Raw genomic sequence first — 17,752 nt, forward strand, 5'->3', positions numbered from 1 at the left:
TAATGAAGCTCAGAGAGCATCTGTTTCTGTTAATAATATGTAGTAATGCCGAAAAAAATCGAAAATCGGGCAATATACAATACTTACTAAACCTATCTAACATATACCTAATAAAACGATTTTCAAACTGTTGGCCTTATTCCGTATATATCGGTCTATATGAAAGATATCTTAGCAAAACTAACTGAATGTATAATATTGCATATACTTGTACTTTAGTTTAATGCCGAAAATTTGTGAAATTATATTGTACTACATGTAATAATTTCAGTTATTCTAACAAATCTTATTATATTAATATGGTTTGGCGCTGAACAGGAATTCAGTTGGTCTAGATCTAAGTCTTAATCTCATAACCCTAATATTATCAATTGCCATCTTCTGGTTGACGTTTTGCGCATCAAATATTAAAATTAGCCTCTTCGGTTAGGTTTATATTAAGTGTCTCCCATATGAGTAAGATTTTAATATAATTTTCGCTGATGGGATGTAAAATATAGTTTTAGGTTAGGTTAGGTTAGGTTAGAGGGTCGATCCTAAGAAGGATCACACTTGGACAGCTTAAACGCCGGTCCGTTGTGGTACCCAAAACTCCTATGAGCCGGATCAATAGACCCTTACATGTCGACAAAGCGCTTTGTGCCTATGACAAATTTGTTGAGACGGCCAATATCCGTCTCGGCCAAATCTTCTGGTCCGCCAAAAGTGTGATGATGAGATGTTTTATTCTCAGTCTAGCAAAAGCCGGACAGTGGAGGAGAAAGTGCCGAATGTTTCCACTTCACCCTCATCCATACAGCTTTGACAACTACCATCGGGTAGTATTCTAAGCCACACCGCATGAGTTCCCATTTGACAGTGCCCAGTGAGAACTCCTACCATGGCGGCTAGGTGAACTTTGTTCAAGGAAGGAAGGTGAGAAGACCCAAGACCTCTCGGCCAGAAGGATCGCGCAGTCGCGCAGGAGTTGATCGTCGACGATGCAAGACGTTAGCGGAGAACCAAATCGATTCCATTCCGATGTGAGCGAGGCAAGGGTGCCCCCCTGGCCAGCTCATCGGCCTTGCAATTCTCAGCGATTCCGCTGTGAGCAGGCACCCAAACGAGCCTGATGCTAATTCTAGTGAGGACAGAGACTCCTTGACTAGCTTTAAATCCACGGTTCGCGCACTCAGGGCTTGTATTGCCGCTCTGCTGTCGTAGTGTATGCTGTCGTAGTGAAAACCTCTCTAAACGAAGCTGCACTTCGTAACAGTACTTCTACCGCCACCTTGATCGCGGCCACTTCCCCTAGTCGGGATATGAGCAGAGAAAAAGCCGCCTAGAGTGGCCGCTGTGACGCAGAGATCTAAATTTTCAGGAATGCAGCTGAAGGAAGAGAGAATTGTGGCGTGTCCTTGTTCGGACCTCTTCAGCTTCCCTGTCCACAGGTGCTATATTTAATATAGCGTTGAGAGCTATCGTTGGTGTGGTTCGCATTGCCCCGGAGATTTCGATGCGCACCGCTCTTTGGACTCGCTCAAGCGTTTTAGCCAAGGTAGTCTTTTCGAGCGCGCTCCACCAGACGAACACACCATAGAACAATATTGGCTTGACTACGTCCCCACCATTTTCCTAGTAAATAAAACCATTTCGGTTTTACTTGGGTTGACGGCTAGGCCGCTTCTATTTTATCAGTTGAATATCACGTTTAGGAACCCTTCGGTGAGCTCATAGACGGTATTCAGGAATTTACATTTAACCATAAGAACCACATCATTAGCGTAGGCTATCACCCGACAGCCTTGCTCCTCCAGTTCTTTAAGTAGGTCGTTTACCACCAAGATCCAGAGCAGTGGGGAGAGTACCCCTCCCTGCGGAGTTCCCCTATTGACCTTTCTGGTTGACTTGGCACTACCCCACTCCGCTACGACAGTTCTGTCGCAAAGAAGACTGAAAATGAGGTGTTTGAGGTTCGATTCCACCGCACGTTATTGAAGGCCCCGTCGATGTCGAGGAAGGTGCCCACTGCAAATTCCTTGTGCGCTATCTCCAGACATGATACTACATCATGCAAAGCAGTGTCGACCGACCAGGCCTTGATATAGGCATGCTGCGTCCGTAACAGTTTACCCCTCGGTATTCATCACCTAATGTACAGATCCATAAGTCTCTCCAGCGTTTTCAACAGAAACGAGGATAGGCTGATTGGTCTGAAATCTTTTGCACCGACATGAGAGCTTTTACCGGCCTTCGGAATAAACGTTACCTTAACCTGTCTCCAGGCCTTCGGGACGTGGCCCAATCTAACACAGTTCGCGTAGATGGGGGCCAGCCAGCTACATGACACCTTAACCGTACGCTGTAGTTGCGCCGGTATGATGCCATCGGGACCCGGGGACTGAAGGGCTTGAATGATTTCCGCGCCCAGGTAAGGTGACGCTCATCCAGAAGGTCCAAGAAGGCTGTACAGTCTTCCTGAAGCTCCCCCAGTGGCACTTCTTCAGTAGAGCGATTCAGCGGAAAATGAGCATCTAGGAGTAGCTTCAGCGACTCCTCACTACTCGTAGTCCACCCGTTACCTACATTTCTTAGATACCCCACTGGAGTAGAATTTTTCGCAAGAATGCGTCTAAACCTTGAGGACTCGTGACAACCCTCTACACTGCCGCAGAAGGCTCTCCTCGAAGCCCTCTTGGCTTTTTTCAACTCGGACTTGTAAATGGCCAGTCCGGCCTTGTACAACGCTCAGTCGTCACTAGAGCCACTTTTACGGGCTTTATTGAAGAGTCTTCTACTCGAAGATCTAATCTCCGTTAGCTCCGAAGTCCACCAAGGGGGTTTCCATTTACTATTCTGAGTTTTCAGAGGACAGCAGCTTTCAAGAGTAGTTCTACTAACAGAGCTGAAAACCTCGACGAGCTCCTCAATTGCGTCCGCAGATAGGATCGAATCCCTGTCAGGCGCGGTTGGAAGAGCTGATCGAAGCTTCCTGCAATACAGGACCCAATTGGTATTCCTGAAGTTTTTGTAGGTTCTATGCTTCGGGCGCGAGGCGTCCAAGCTCAACCCAATATATTTATGATCAGAAAAGGAGTGGTCGTCTAGAACTCTCCATTTCGAGATCAAGGGAGCAATTTCCCTAGAGACCAGCGTGACGTCAAGGACTTCCGCCCTGCTAGCTGTCACAAAAGTAGGGCAGTTTTCCCTATTGCAGATAAAAAGATCTACATCACAAATAAAATCAAAAAGTGACTCACCTCTTGCGTTTGTGTCCGAGCTCCTCCAGACGGTGTGCCATGAATTGGCATCCGAGCCTATTAGAACCGCGGCTCCTTTATAGTTTTAAAACTAATTAGATTTATGACCTATAATGTAACTTAATAAAATACCAAATTTGATCGTAATTCATTCGCGATTTCGTCGCATTTTTTAATATGGAGTTTTGCCAACACCCGAAGGCATTTCCCCTTCTTTGCTCATCGCAAGTTGCGAGAGTACAAAATGTTCAGTTACACTAGAACTTAGCTCCTCCTTACTTGTTTACTATCACTTAAATCGCTGTTTTATGTAATATTACTGTTGCAAGGCATCTTTTTCGATCCTCCCTTGCCTGTTACACTTCGCAGTCAATATCTATTGCAATTCACGTAGCTCCTGGAACTAAGTAGTGCTGGTAGAGGCAAGGACTTAGCATCCAAGTTTATGTGTGTGTCTGTTTGCAGAAAAATATGTACATAGTTATGTGTATGTATGTATAATACATGTAATATTTATCTAAGTGTGGGTGCGCGCACAAATGTTAGCACTGCTCCATTTCTCTACTGGCTGCGTGGTGCATGTGTTTTGTACAATATATTAAACTGAGTGGCGCGTGTGTTGTAACTTTGTAATTGAAATGCAAATGTTGTGCAGTTAGCAGCAAAAAAGTCAGCGCCACTTTCACGATTAATTTGAATGCAATATTGTGGACTAGTTGCGCTTATGGAACTACAGACAACACATTTAAATACGTTAGCTGTCACCATCACCACTGGGTGTTGTTTTTTAATTACAATAACAACTCTGGTCAACAGAAACTTGCCGCAGCGGTAACAGTAATTGCATTTGCAACAAATGGCAAATAATATCAAAAAGTAATACAATTACTTTATAGTCACATCCGGTAACAAGATTACAACAAAATGCACAGACAAAGGTACATCCGAGGACAACGGCACACATAAATACTAGTATGTACATGTATTTCTCCCCTATCAGAAGAGAAGTGTGTAGAGTCGCATCGTACATTCCTATGCAAAATGAGCAGTAACTGGCAAAAAAGAACAAGGAAAAGGAAAGGAGAAGCAACGGAAAATGCGCAAAGCCAAACTGCTACAATCAAAGGGACAAAACACTTTATTGCATACTAAGTGCTGTGTAACGGGATACTTGCAAACATAATGTAATGAATCCTTTGGTGAAACAATCTTTTTTATACATATATATACACATGTAGAAGTCTGTGTATGAGGTTAATATGCTTTGCTGCATCGACGAAAGTCACCTCGATATACTTTTTTTTCTTGGTACCGTTACAATACAGAAAGTAGGTTACTTGCTGCAAATTCACTTCGAAGCTGCGTCGTAAATAATTGAAGAAATAATTCACAGGGCGGTTAATGAAACAAATAAGATGCCGTTGGGGCGCTTTGCTTGTGTTTATTGAATAAAGGTTAACCCAATGAGAAATTTGATGAATATTATTGAAGTAACTGTATTTCAGTAGAGTCCGACAAATTAGCCGGCATCGGCATCGATTAATTTTTCGTGCATCATCTGAGATTTTTGTTTTTGCACCTTTTTCCACAAAAATTACATTGAAAAACTGGACGTCCATTGTACATAGAAATATATATCATGTTGTTTTTAGACGTGTGGTTACTAATGAGACAGTATTTTTTCGGATTTGGGCTTTTTGACAGTTTTTACTTGATTTATACTCAGTTTGGTTTGTCTTTTCATAATGAACAGATTTACTTCGGACCAACGTTTGCAAAGCGTGCAAATGTATTACCAAAATAATGGTACGGTTGTCGCGACGCCCAGCGGAGTCAGTAATTCAAGCAACTCTAGTAGATAATACGCATCCTTAGAGACGCCGTACAGTGCGGACCGAAAACCCAATTACTGTTGAGGAGAGTAGTGGAAGATTTTGAGGAAGGATCTTGGTTTGCGGGTTTAGAAAATTCAACGTTTGGTTAATGGGCCCAAAACGAGATGGCAACCGATCCCAATTTTCACAAGTAAACATAACAAACAAAATTTTCGCATTTGGATGTGGCATTACTCCATTTTTAAGAAGCCGTTATATCTTAAAAAAGTCACTGTATGGTATGCTCTATGGACGAAAGAAATTATTGAGCCATGATTAATGACTTTTTCGTGCCTACATAGGAGGATGTTGATGTGGACGATCTTTGGTTCAAACAAGATGGCGCTACATGCCATACAGCCAACGAAATAATCAGTTTATTGAATGAAACGTTTGGTGTGCGCATTATCTTTCGTCGTGGGCCTGTGAAGTTTCCAAGATTGTGCGATTTAATATCGCTCTCGGCTGGAATTTATTCGAGCCAACTCGGTCCCTTGCCCGAAATCATTTTTAAAAAATTGTAGCAAACCCTTTTTTTTATAATAAAGCTAAATTCGTGGCAATAACATTAAATTATATGCGTTTTATTTTTTCGTAAAAATCTCATGTCTAAAAAACACCCTTTACAAAATTAACAAAAAACAAGTAAGGAAGGGCTAAGTTCGGATGTAACCGAACATTTTATACTCTCGCAAGGTCAAATGGTATACTCGTTTGAGATTTCTTTGTGGATTGACTGATATTTTCGGTAGAAGGTCAACTATAGGCACTGGGGTCCACATATTTAGTACTTAGGGGTTTGAACAGTTTTGGTTCGATTTAGACAATTTTTGGCCGCAAGGTGGCATACTTTAATTGCATTATTCACGCAAAGTTTTACCCCGATATAATCATTTTTACCTGATTTGCATAGTGGAATGTGAAAGAATCAGATGGAATTGAAAATGGTGTTACATGGGAAGTAAGCGTGGTTGTAGTCCGATTTCGCCCATTTTCGCACTATGACATAGAAACATGAAAAGAACGTTATGCACCGAATTTGGTTGAAATCGGTTGAGCAGATCCCAAGATATGGGTTTTCACCTAAAAGTGGGCTGTGCCACGCCCACTGTCTAATTTTGAACGCGGTTCCTATAAAGTCATCTTATATCATCTCAGAGATAAAATTTAATGTCTCTGGCGTGTTTAGTGCTTGATTTATCGCGCTTTTAGTAGTTTTTAACAGTACCGTTATATGGGGAGTGGGCGGAGTTGCCACCCGATTTCAACTATTTTCACACCGTCAATAGAAGTGCTAAAAACATTTGCTTCCAGTGAATTTTGTTATTATAGCATTAGCGGTTTAGGAGATATGCACATTAAACCTATTAGAGGCGGGACCACGCCCACTTTTAAAAAAAAAAATTTTAACTGCAGATGCCCCTCCCTAATATGATCCTGTGTACCAAATAACAGTCTTGTATCTTATTGCGGAGCTTAGTTATGGCAAGTTATTTGTTTTTGATTAATGGCGTTTTGTGGGCGTGGCAGTGGTCCGATTACGCGCATCTGCAATACCAACCGTCTCACGGTACCAAGAAACATGTCTACCAAGTTTCATAAAGATATCTCAATTTTTACTCAAGTTAGAGCTTGCACGGACGGACGGACGGACGGACGGACAGAACAAAACTATTATACTCTGTAGCAACAGGTTGCGAGAGTATAATGATATTTGTATATATGCACTGTAGGCTATAGTCTCGGTATGTATGTGTGAGTATGTACATATATTGTGAAATTCAATCACAATAGAATGCTCACATGTTATGTTTCAATTTAATAATTTTATTCCTAAAATCATTAATACTCAGGTTTCTTTACAATTTTTATTTTTCCGCGGTTCTTAATTTTTATAAAAATATTGGAGAACCGTAGTGGCAAAAATTCTGAACTGCGGCTGCACGTATGAATAAGTGACGTAATATGCAACTGAGATTTCAGAACATTACAAATTCTTTTCGAATTGTAAATATTTCCACAACATGCCTTTTCTTCAAAATCGAAATTATACGAAAACGTTACTATCCTGAGGAATAATTGGTTTAGAGAGATATGAATCCAACAGTGTTTTGAAATGTGAACATTGCCCAATTGAATATCTTGCATTAGTATTATCTGATCACATTTTTTATACTCTCGCAACCTGTTGCTACAGAGTATAATAGTTTTGTTCACCTAACGGTTGTTTGTATCACCTAAAATTAATCGAGTTAGATATAGGGTTATATATATATAAATGATCAGGATGAAGAGACGAGTTGAAATCCGGGTGACTGTCTGTCCGTCTGTCCGTCCGTCCGTCTGTCCGTCCGTCCGTCCGTGCAAGCTCTAACTAGAGTAAAAATTGAGATATCTTTATGAAACTTGGTAGACATGTTTCTTGGTACCGTGAGACGGTTGGTATTGCGGATGGGCGTAATCGGACCACTGCCACGCCCACAAAACGCCATTAATCAAAAACAAATAACTTGCCATAACTAAGCTCCGCAATAAGATACAAGACTGTTATTTGGTACACAGGATCACATTAGGGAGGGGCATCTGCAGTTAAAACTTTTTTTTTTAAGTGGGCGTGGTCCCGCCTCTAATAGGCTTAATGTGCATATCTCCTAAACCGCTAATGCTATAATAACAAAATTCACTGGAAGCAAATGTTTTTAGCACTTCTATTGACGGTGTGAAAATAGTTGAAATCGGGTGGCAACTCCGCCCACTCCCCATATAACGGTACTGTTAAAAACTACTAAAAGCGCCATAAATCAAGCACTAAACACGCCAGAGACATTAAATTTTATCTCTGAGATGGTATAAATTGGCTTTATAGGAACCGCTTTCAAAATTAGTCAGTGGGCGTGGCACAGCCCACTTTTAGGTGAACTACAACCACGCTTACTTCCCATGTAACACCATTTTCAATTCCATCTGATTCTTTCACTTTCCACTATGCAAATCAGGTAACAATGATTATATCGGGGTAAAACTTTGCGTGAATAATGCAATTAAAGTATGCCACCTTGCGGCCAAAAATTGTCTAAATCGAACCAAAACTGTTCAAACCCCTAAGTACTAAATATGTGGACCCCAGTGCCTATAGTTGGCCTTCAACCGAAAATATCAGCCAACCCACAAAGAAATCTCAAACGAGTATACCATTTGACTTTGCGAGAGTATAAAATGTTCGGTTACATCCGAACTTAGCCCTTCCTTACTTGTTTTAATTAAATTTTGTTTTTTCCGTTATTATTACATTTCATAAAAATGAAGTGTACTAAGCCAACTCTCTTAATTTAAACTAGCGAAGAGTATATAGATTTTAAGGGGATTTTTTAAACTACCGAAATTACCGAATGTTCTGACTATCGATAGTATTGCAGCTCTAATGACGAGTTACATTTTATCGTATATGCTATGCCGATTTTCTTTGATAATAAAATTATCGTATGCGCCTAACTTTGCATCAAACAAATTATCCCAAATAAATATCATGGAGATAATTTAAAATATTCAATGCATATAAAATATGTTTTAAATGAATCCAATGAAGAATAATTCATATATTTTCATTATCACTACTAATGCAGTTTATGAAATAAAATAAAATTGCTACATAAAACCAAATACTCTAAAAAATTTTCATTTATAAGTTTAAGTCAAACTTTCTTTCGCATTTTATCTGTTATTGTAAGTGCCAAAGTTAACCATAACATGCTCAAAACTTTGCATTCTGTTGGTTAACTATTGTTGTACATATCAAATAATTTGAATTTTGTCAAATACGATAATAATAATTCAAAGGGAGATGATATAGTGATTCGCGCCTTCGTATTTACTAATGAATTGAATTTTTTGTTTATGTCCAAACATCATTAATTTAAAATTTACAATTACTCTATACTAACGAATTTGACCGAAAATTCACATATTACAATATATTTTTATCTAGTCAGCAGATACAACTACTATGAACTATAGTAAATGTAACTTCGAATTATAATAATAAACATATATTATACATATAATCAGAAAAGTACAAGGTATTGGATGCAAAATATTTTTAATAAACATTTCAGTATGTACACACATATACTTCATGAGGTTAGCACTTTCAGCTTCTAGCACTTAAAAACTAAAGCCGCTACATTTCTAAAAGTATTAGCGATTAATAAAAATCACTTTTATATTAAAGGAAACAACAATTAGTGTTTTCACATATTTTAATAATTTATTTATGAAATCAACAAAAAATAATTAAGAACAAAGGACATATTTTGAGCGTATGTATTAACTAACTTAAAATTGTTTATATTATTTTAATAATTGGTCGATCCCGCCTCATTGAGAATTACCTCACAGATCCGATTGGGTAGCGATTCGCCTAATTTTCCAATATAATCTAAGGAAATTGATGACCGGGCATTTTAATTACCTTCAACTATTTCCTCTTTATAGGAATACTGCTAACCAGACTCGAAGTCAACCATCCTCACATATTTTCAATTGCATTGATGTCAGGTGAGTAAGGTGTCCACACCATTAAATCGACGTTTTGTCCTTCAACCCCAGAGTTAAACACCCGGACAATGTAAGTCGGTGTTTTATCGTATCGTGCAAAGTTCCAACCAAATTTTTAAAATGACAAAAGCAGTTTCCAGTAACCATTTATTCGTGTTTGCATTCATATTAGTTTTCAAAAATTGCAGTTCGCATGTACAATTTTAGAAGATGGCTCCCCCGTCACACTACTCACACGACTATCGTTCCAACTGATGTTCTTCCTTAAGAAGATCATGGAAATAATATTTGTAATATTGTATATTGTTTTTTTCATCTAAAAAGACAACATAGCGCCAATCAGATTTTAAGGCTATGAGCTGCGGTGCAAAATGTTGCCGTGTTTTTGGTTTTAATAGTTTCAATTATGCAGCATTCTTTAGCACCCTTTGAACAGTAGCATTTGGCACTTTAACACAAGCATTTGTTTGATTCATGAGAATTGGATGCTTTTACCAAAACTGCTTTCTTGTTGGCATTGAAAATCACTTTGATGTTACCGCCTTTCTTATTTCTACTGTACTCCGACTTATTACGCAAAAAATGATATATAACTTTTAGACTTTTGACAACTTTTTTTGATATTTTAATCATTGAAAACTGTATCTCTTCATAAGCTTCGATTATTGCTTTCTCTACAGATAGCGATTTTCCTTAAGCCATTCAAAAAATTTGGTGTCAATACGTATTCAAACTCCGAAGGTAAATGCAATTCAAATTGCATGTGCTACCTGATAACGCAAACTAATGCACACTTTTCAACTCAAAAGAATAGAAAATAACAAAAAACATATAACGGTACATTTTTATCGCATGTTTTCTTTACCAGCGATTGTTCTTAGAAAGATGAGAAAACCAGAAAACAATAAAATAGTATAAAGTTAGTAATAACAAGTAAGGAAGGGCTAAGTTCGGATGTAACCGAACATTTTATACTCTCGCAAAGTCAAATGGTATACTCGTTTGAGATTTCTTTGTGGATTGACTGATATTTTCGGTAGAAGGTCAACTATAGGCACTGGGGTCCACATATTTAGTACTTAGGGGCTTGAACAGTTTTGGTTCGATTTAGAAAATTTTTGGTCACAAGGTGGCATACTTTAAACGTATTATTCACGCAAAGTTTTACGCCGATATAATCATTGTTGCTTGATTTGCATAGTGGAAAGTGAAAGAATCAAGTGGTATTTAAAATGGTGTCATATGGAAAATAGGCGTGGTTGTAATCCGATTTCGCCCATTTTCGCACTATGACATAGAAACATGAAAGGAACGTTACGCACCGAATTTGGTTGAAATCGGTTAAGCAGATCTCAAGATATGGGTTTTCACCTAAAAGTGGGCTGTGCCACGCCCACTGTCTAATTTTGAACGCCGTTCCTATAAAGTCATCTTATACCATCTCAGAGATAAAATTTAATGTCTCTGGCGTGTTTAGTGCTTGATTTATCGCGCTTTTAGTAGTTTTTAACAGTACCGTTATATGGGGAGTGGGCGGAGTTGCCACCCGATTTCAACTATTTTCACACCGTCAATAGAAGTGCTAAAAACATTTGCTTCCAGTGAATTTTGTTATTATAGCGTTAGCGGTTTAGGAGATATGCACATTAAACCTATTAGAGGCGGGACCACGCCCACTTTTTAAAAAAAAATTTTAACTGCAGATGCCCCTCCCTAATGTGATCCTGTGTACCAAATAACAGTCTTGTATCTTATTGCGGAGCTTAGTTATGGCAAGTTATTTGTTTTTGATTAATGGCGTTTTGTGGGCGTGGCAGTGGTCCGATTACGCCCATCTGCAATACCAACCGTCTCACGGTACCATGAAACATGTCTACCAAGTTTCATAAAGATATCTCAATTTTTACTCAAGTTAGAGCTTGCACGGACGGACGGACAGACGGACGGACAGACGGATAGACGGACGGACGGACAGACAGTCACCCGGATTTCAACTCGTCTCTTCATCCTGATCATTTATATATATATAACCCTATATCTAACTCGATTAATTTTAGGTGATACAAACAACCGTTAGGTGAACAAAACTATTATACTCTGTAGCAACAGGTTGCGAGAGTATAAAAACATCAGAAGCAATTGTTTTAGGCTGATGAAGGTGTGCCAACCTGGTGACGCGCCGTGTATTTATGTTTAAATTAGTAAAATATTTTTTTTAATGCTTACATATTTTGTGATATTATTTGCCATCGGCCGATTAGTTGACAACAAAGGGCAGATTAATTAGCATCTGCGTCTTCAAAAGTAACAATCGTCGAACACTATTTCAATAATAATTTGATATATTTATTAAATAATGCTCCTTTTACCAAAGCAAGTCTCTTGATTCTATGAAAGGATAGGGAGCACTTTTGACACTCAATCCATTGTTTGTGTACCCCATAGCGCACACGTTGACTTAACCGGTAAGTGTATGGATGTGAAAGCTGTTAGCAGGCACCCAGAAGGATCTGGGTATCTAGACGATTACATAACTGGTGAGGAACGGCTGGAGGACAGGGACTAATCTTTTTCACGGATTGATTTAAATTTGTAGGAAAGGTTGGTGGAACTTCAGGCTTATTTATTAGTGCAAGTACGCAGGCTTCTTCTCCATAAAGGCAAAAATATCAACCGAGAAGTGAGAATTTCCTACTTAGTTATTTAATTATAATGCTAATATAGGTGCCACGTCGCAAAATCGCAGGGAAGTATAGAACAAATTAGCTTACACCTTGATTTCAACGTCGGTCAACCGTGATAGTCTCTAGAATAATCTGTGCACATCTACTAAATGGCTAATATACCTCAGCTTGAATAAATGCTGCCAAACGTGGTCCCACTATACCAGCCCCGATTCCATCTCCAATTTTCGAGCTCTTGCGAAGGTACTCCTCAAGGATGGAATCTTCCTGTTGACTTTTGCTACCCAGTGAGATTTTGGGGCGAAGTGAGGTCCAGAATCACATCTAATACAGGGGTTGGCCACGTGCACATGCCACCAGTTATATATGCGCATGGTAACCTCTGCAATTTCGACAGCTTTTCCTCATCAGTTTTGAGTGAGACTCTTGACGCCCATGATGCCGCTCCATTCTCTTCCATTCTTCTTCTTGTGAAAAAAATTAGGACCGTTATCGATGGGTGTATGTTAAGTCCAACGTTTACAGATCATCCTTTTGCTAGGGTGAGTCCTCTTTGAATGATGATGCCATTGGAAGTTGGCAAATTTAGAATCCCATCTAACAATAACATAGACTCCAAAGCAAAGGTGACAGCACACTCTCCTGAAGGCATCCCTTTATCGTTCCTAGTTGATTAATGAGTCTATATGGTTTCAGCGAACCTCGTTCTGAGACCCGCATCAACCCACCTTATAATGGTTGAATTAACTCGCCTCCTTTCCAGTGAACGGGTAATACTGGAATAGGATTTTTTGGCAAATGCTCCTTCTATGTTAAGAAAGACGCATAGAACCACTTCCCCGTTTACAAAAGCATCCTCAATGTCAGTAACCAGACTATACAGAGCAGTTTCCGTGGACAAACCCGCTCTGTACGCGGGCTAAGGATTAAGTTACTAATTCCGTTACCATCTATTTTTCCTTACGTAACCGGGAAATTCATTGCAAATTCCTTATATTCAAAGTTCCGTAATTTTGCCAACGTATATGGTTAATAGTTTTAATATATTTAATAGTACTTGGCTGCCAAAGACTATGTGTATGAAGTTTACTGAAACTAAAAGATTCGTCGAGATTCTAAAGATTTTGACATGTATGTATGAAAATGGAACCTATAGAAAAATATGTATTCTACAACAAAAAAAAATAGTCAAGCTGCTTTGTTGTGTAGTTTGGAAACAAATCGTTTTCTCCCAGCTGCCGGTTAATGGAGATATTCGGAATAAATAATTAATTCGTTTTTACTAACGTTGCAGTAATGAATTCGTTAAACTCTTCGTCCATTTGTTATTTAAAGTACAAAGTTCTCAAATATTCTAAATTAAAAATCAACTTTCCAGCAAAAGAATTAACACTCCCATCGCAAGCTATGACGCTCAATTTGCTAAAGAACTTAAAAACTGTGAAGAGTGAACTTGAGCATGTACAAGGCATGCTGAATAACTAACTTCACTGTCTCTCTAAATTCCTGGTAAAATTATCAACAACTTATAGACATGTGAAATACCTCTTTTGGCCGATGAGTAGGAGATGTAGTTTATTTACAACTTCAGTGGACATCAATATTTTAAAGAATTTTAAATATATGCCGGTAACTTAATAAAAAGTGCGTTATAGCAGTGTTTTAATGTAAAGACTTATCTGTTGCAACTCTTACCGATGTTAGTACGCCTTTAAAACTACGTGCGAATATTTCCACTGAATATAAATAATATATAAATTTTGAATAAAAACGCTCAGGGAGTGGTGAGAGTTTTCTTATTTTGAACAAAAAATTCTCCACAAAAAATTGTAATAATATAATATAATAAGTTAAGAACGATTTTGGAATGCTACAAGAAACAGTAATCGAGGCAACTAGAAACTTCTCCTTGTTCAAGTTACTCAAGCCAGGGGCTTGTGGGAGCGAGCAATCGTATTTTCAGATATTTTGCATAAAAACACACTTGTTGTTGCTAAAGAATTTGCAATCCTGCACAAATTATGCACAAAACATTGCAAGCAAAACCAGACGACACACTGCTGATGTCTCTCTATAGGCAACTGGCGGAAGTCTCTTGCAAATAAATTTTGAGATATTCAGAAATTTGTGTAATAAAAATAAAGCTTAACATGACACGCTCAGTTTGACATTTGAATTAATTGAAAGATGAATAAAGGCTGGAGTGTCCGGGCATTCTGTGTGTTTCTGTGTAGAGTGGCGCCAGCGGATTGAGAAGTGAAAGGCGTAACCAGAGCACCAAAGTCGAAGATGCTTGCTACTGAAGAGAACGGAAATACAATTAATAAAGCAGTTGCTGCAAACTTGAGCAAAAAAAAAAAAATAATAACGGAACAAAAAAATTATAAATATATACAGGAATAATTCAAATACATGTACGAATGTGCACGTTTAGAAGAGGGATACGGATGGACGTATAAACAAGCTTTCAACTAAGAAAGCAGAAATCCAATGTCACAACGATTGGAATAGTAAATCAATTTCAAAATGGGAAGAGAATTATTAAGTACACTTCAGAAGCGCCGTGGACGTTAAATGGCGAGAAATTGAAACGGGGGGGCCTTAATTGCAATTTGTTGTAAATTTAAATTGCGCGTTCACCCTGTCACATTTCATTAAACTCTCTACTCGTTAGACACGCTTACTAATATATGAAGTATACTTTTAGGCGTACATTTTTAAATGGGGACTTAAGAGTATGTTTGCATTCATGTACCCTTGCTCTGGACAAGATTAGCTGACATAAAATAGAATAAATAAATCGCACTCACCTCCATGTTAAATCCGTCTTATCCCATTTGGGTCCCTGCAGTACGTAGCGCTTCATACGATGATGTCCGTATTGTAGATTATCTGGCGAGAAATTGGCTGTTTGAGTGCTGTCACCCACACCGCATCGAGGCCGGTGTATCAGTTTTTGTGTGGCCTCATCTATTTCCCCTGTGGCCGGAATGTTGCCAAAGCGCTAAAATGTAACAAACAATATTTAAATAAGAATTGGGAACAATGCTTATATTTGTGCGGTAGTAGTGGCTTAACAGAGGTGCATGCATACCTGTAGATTCCGTATAGCATCCTTCAGCTGCTCTCCGGTTCTCAGCGCTCCTGTCTCGATGTCCGACTTAGGGAGATAATCAAACTCCATTAGGTAATTGTACTGCAAACGAAGAAGATAAAAGAAATAAATGCAAATGCATTATCTCTATGTTTAGTGAGCCAAATATAGGTGATGCAGCGATATTTATGGTATATTACTGTAACATTACTGCACAAAATGAATGCCTAAAATTATGCTAAGTAGGATGCCAAAAAGGTAGCACACTGATTACTTCAGTTGTTTAAATAATTATGACGCTCTCCCCTTTTAGGTTAAAACTTTTTCAAACTAAATCTCATTTTAACTATTTAAGACATTGTCGTTATAAATCTATGTTAAGTATTGCATAGTTTTATTGTACTTTGTTTTGATTCTGACATTAAAAAAAACAATGATTCGAATAGTTCGAAATTGGTCATAAATCATAAATATAAGGTTCTGTAGATAGCTCAAAAACAACAATTTGACAAAAAGAATTTAATTCATAATGCTAAAATCAGCCGTTTTGTATTGTTTTTGCCAAGTGGTGGGGAAAAGCTTTATAGGATATAGGTATAAAAACTGAACAATGAACGTGGCACCGCCCATCTTTAGGTGGGATCCTTTACCTACACAAACTACACGACCAATTTCAATCAAATTCGAAAGATAACATTATCATGACATTTCCATGTCACAGTGCCAGTGGGCGAAATCGAAATACAACCACTCCTACTTCTCATATAATACAATTTAATAATTCTTTCACTATTTCGTAGACAAGCCAAGCAACAATAAATATATCAGGATAAACCTTTGCACAAGTAGTGCCCTCGAAGTACTTAATCTTAAGCCCAACAATTAAGGAAATTCTAAGTACGGGTGTATCCGAAAATTTTATACTCTCGCAATTTGCAAGGATCAAAGAACGGGAAATAACTTCAGGTGTTGGCAAAATTTTATATTAAAGGAAGTAATGATCCGATTCAACCCATTTTTGACACAAAGACATACTATTATCAAGAGTTTAAATTAGACAACTATAGGCACTCGGGTCCACATATTCAGTACCTAGGGGCTTGAACAGTTTTGATTCGATTTAGACAATTTTTTGTCACAAGATGGCATACTTTAAACGCATTATTTACGCAAAGTTTTACCCCGATACAATCTTTGTTGCTTGATTTGCATAGTGGAAAGTGAAAGAATCAGATGGAATTTAAAAGGGTGTTATGTGGGAAATAGGCGTGGTTGTAATCCGATTTCAACCCACGCACTATAACATAGAAACATAAGAAGAATGTTATGTACCGAATTTGGTTGAAATCAATTAAGCAAATCCCAAGATATGGGTTTTCACCTAAAAGTGGGCGGTGCCACGCGATTACTTTAAAGGCATCTTATACCAGCCCAGAGATAAAATTTAATATCTCTGGCGTATTTAGTGCCTGATTTATCGCGCTTTTAGTAGTTTTTAACAATACCGTTACATGGGGAGTGGGCGGAGTTGCCACCCGATTGCACCCATTTTCACATTATCGATAGATGTGCTAAAAGCATTTGTTCTGAGTGAAGTTTGTTATTATAGCTTGAGTGGTTTAGGAGATATGCACATTAAATCTATTAGGGGCGGCACCACGCTCACTTTTTAAAAATTTAAACTATATATGCCCCTCCCTAATGTGATTCTGTATACCAAATAACACTCTTGTATCTTATTGTGGTACTTATTTTTGGCAATTTATTCGTTTTTGATTAATGGCGTTTTGTGGGCGTGGCAGTAGTCCGATTGCCCATCTGCAATATCAACCGTCTTACGGTACTAAGAAACATGTGCACCAATTTTCCTAAAGATATCTTAATTTTTACTCAAGTTACAGTTTGCACAGGCGGACGGTGATACAAACAACCGTTAGGTGAACAAAACTATTATACTCTGTAGCAACATGTTCCGAGAGTATAAAAATTGTCAAAATCGGGCTATAACTTTTTAAGATCCCAGACGCCAAATATCTGGACCCCTGAGCATTTGGCTGATGTTTTACCGAACATATCGGTCAACCTCTGAGTTCTAGCATTGAAATTGGAGGAGAATATTTTTGTGATAGAAACATGCTCTTGTACCAAAAATTGGTAAAATCGTATCAAAATTTCCCTTAGACCCCATATACCTAATATAAACGAATATTTTCGAACTTCCGGTTGACTTTATACCGCATCTATCTGTCAATAAGTATGTAAGAAACCTTAATAAATTTCAGAAAGAGTCTCTTTCTTATAACAGTG

General features: G+C 38.3%; 1 protein-coding gene across 1 annotated transcript in view; it reads right to left on the minus strand.

Annotated features, from left to right (window-relative positions):
• The window catches only part of Mmp2 (Matrix metalloproteinase 2), a 335,594-nt gene that overhangs the window by 234,381 nt on the left and 83,461 nt on the right, over positions 1-17,752 (minus strand). Inside the window, exons 2-3 of the mRNA XM_036369146.2 lie at positions 15,446-15,547; positions 15,162-15,355 (exon numbers count right to left, since the gene is read on the minus strand). Coding sequence (XP_036225039.1) covers positions 15,162-15,355; positions 15,446-15,547 — 296 coding nt within the window. The remainder of the gene's footprint in view (positions 1-15,161; positions 15,356-15,445; positions 15,548-17,752) is intronic.

This window comes from Bactrocera oleae, chromosome 4 (assembly GCF_042242935.1).
Source record: "Bactrocera oleae isolate idBacOlea1 chromosome 4, idBacOlea1, whole genome shotgun sequence".
In the NCBI taxonomy this organism is placed as follows: Eukaryota; Metazoa; Arthropoda; class Insecta; order Diptera; family Tephritidae; genus Bactrocera; species Bactrocera oleae.